The sequence below is a fragment of the Amblyomma maculatum genome, unplaced genomic scaffold (genome assembly GCF_055883805.1).
Source record: "Amblyomma maculatum isolate TAMU_Amacu unplaced genomic scaffold, ASM5588380v1 scaffold_28, whole genome shotgun sequence".
NCBI lineage: Eukaryota > Metazoa > Arthropoda > Arachnida > Ixodida > Ixodidae > Amblyomma > Amblyomma maculatum.
The window spans coordinates 86574-89277 of record NW_028146753.1 but is presented as its reverse complement, the minus strand read 5'-3'; the positions used below and the strand labels follow the sequence as shown (position 1 = coordinate 89277).

Here is a 2704-nt window from a genome sequence, read left to right as displayed (position 1 = left end):
TATGTGTTTTGTCATCGTCTTCGAACGCATGCAATTTTTGCTACATATAGATATATGCGGTGCACCAACACTTGTAATACTGCTTGTTTTAGATTCACCTGCTGCCAGCGGAGCCGCGACGTCAATGAATTTACTTCTGACCAAGTGTTTTGCATGCGTAAACACTCGAGCAAGCGATTCCCGATATTCGGCTGACCTGTGCATATTTCGATGGTCAGCGATGTTTCATTTATTCTCGAGCGTATTTTATCCACGCTGACGAAACGCTACGTTCTTGCTTGCACTTTCGCGTTGAAGGTGGCAGATCTTTAGTCGCAGATTATGAAGATGCACCGCAAGATCGTACAAGCTGCAGTGATTGTTGCGCACGCAAAAACAAAACGCGATGCACGTATGCACTTGCTAGCGCACACATCCACGGCTTCATATCTTCTAGGTATGTACGAAACAACGCGTACTCCACATATACAGAAAAGTTTTAACGTATATTATGTATGGTTTCATGCTTATTTAGCGTGAAGGCATATTCCGACGTGGTCATCCTGGCTGAGCTTCACGATCCGCCCGAGTTGTACTGAGAAGCGGAAATACTCTGTCCCGTATCAGTTTCATTCATATCGGATTTGTCCGGTTTCTGTTAAACCGGACATGACCTGTCCTGTATATGAGCTCAATACAGGACATGTCCTGTATATGAGCAGAGCTGCCGTGCCATAGGGCACGGCAGCTCTGCAACTATGCAGTCTAATCCGTTTGTCTTCTTGGTACAGCTAATCGGAGTCTTGGTGCTGATACCGCCACGGACTGACGCGCCTGTCACGCCAGCTACGATCGTCGACGCAAAGAAACCGGATCATCGCGCATGCTGCTTGCCGGCTGCAGTGCGTTATGACGATGTGATACAGCATGGCCGCCCTGGAAAATCAACATCAGAAGCCCGGGCGATCTTCAGCGACACACTGGCGGCGCTGCAAGCTTCGTGGGCGAATATAAAGGCCGGACATCACGACCCGCGAGCCATAGGGCACGGCAGCTCTGCAACTATGCAGTCTAATCCGTTTGTCTTCTTGGTGCAGCTAATCGGAGTCTTGGTGCTGATACCGCCACGGACTGACGCGCCTGTCACGCCAGCTACGATCGTCGACGCAAAGAAAACGGATCATCGCGCATGCTGCTTGCCGGCTGCAGTGCTTCATGACGATGTGATACAGCATGGCCGCCCTGGAAAATCAACATCAGAAGCCCGGGCGATCTTCAGCGACACACTGGCGGCGCTGCAAGCTTCGTGGGCGAATATAAAGGCCGGACATCACGACCCGCGAGCCATAGGGCACGGCAGCTCTGCAACTATGCAGTCTAATCCGTTTGTCTTCTTCGTGCAGGTGAGCAAACATTATGGAAAATGTATCCGCTCGAATAACCCTTGTTTGATTGTGCTGCCGTGCCCTCGGCTTGCGTGTCCATTGCTTTATGATTTATCTGTCCATCTTGTACAACTGCTACTGCTTGCTGGAGACGTGGAAACTAACCCTGGTCCCGACATATCACAACTTTCTAGACAGTTGCAGCAAATTGCAGACGACCTGAAGGTTATTAAAGAGGAGCGGCTCACTTCAATAGACACCAAACTAGAAAGGCTAACGTCTCTTGATGATAAGGTTTCCACCTGCTTAAACCAAGTCGCTACGTTGCAGGAAACAGTGGCATTCCTTGAAAAGAAAATCGACCACCTGGAAAACTACTCGGGAAGAAATAACTTAATCGTTTATGGGGTCCCTGAGGACCCCGAGGAAAGTAACAGCTCACTTGAAAATTTAGTTAACGGCGAAATCTTCAGGGACACACTAAAGGTTGAACAGGTAGCCATAGAAAGAATACACCGGCTGGGCAAACCAGAAGCGACAAAATGCAGGCCTGTAATTCTAAAGCTGCGGGATTTTCGAGACAAATCTGCAATCTTAAGAACCTGTACAAAATTAAAAAACACTGATTACTCGATTGGTGAAGATTTTTCAGCAAGAGTGCGTGAAATTAGAAAAAAGCTCTGGAAAACTGGTAAGGAAATGAAAGATTCAGGGCAGAAAGCTTCCCTGGTTGTCGATAAGTTACGAATCAACAATGATCTGTACCGATGGGATGACGAGACACAAAGTATTGTTTTGCTTCGATCTTACACGCAGACGGCTAACCATAAAAACCAGAAAGACAGTGTCGCTTCAACTGAAACAGATTCCCGGACTGCTAACCAAAAAAACGACAGAGCCGAAACACGGTCGCTACGTTCCCGCCACCCGCCTCAGCCTCCGAAATAACATTTGCTAACATGAACGTTCGCAGCATAGTGAACAAAACAACTTACCTTGAATCATTCCTCCTCTGCATCAGCCCTGATTTTGTTGCCATCACAGAAACATGGTTAACAAACAATATAAAAGATTTCGAAGCAACTCTCCCCAACTATGCAATTGTGAGAAAGGATAGGCTGACACGTGGCGGGGGCGTTGCTATCCTAATAAAAAAGGAAATCCCATTCGAGGTTCTGCCTGACGTCGAAGATGTCGAAGCAATATTTTGCAAACTCCTGTATTCACCGCGACCAGTCTTTATCGGCTGCGTGTATCGCAGCCCGTCTTCAAACACCGATGTTCTGCATTCCTTGCACGCTTACATGCTTAGGCACTTGCTTGGATCGAGGTTAATCTTA

General features: G+C 47.7%; 1 protein-coding gene across 1 annotated transcript; it reads left to right on the top strand.

The window, feature by feature from the left end:
* Nucleotides 1–737: 737 nt before the first annotated feature.
* Nucleotides 738–2704, top strand: LOC146170896 (uncharacterized). Its single transcript, XM_084586714.1, has one exon. It carries the CDS (start codon nucleotides 738–740, stop codon nucleotides 2310–2312), a length of 1575 nt encoding a protein of 524 aa, XP_084442840.1. The 3' UTR covers nucleotides 2313–2704.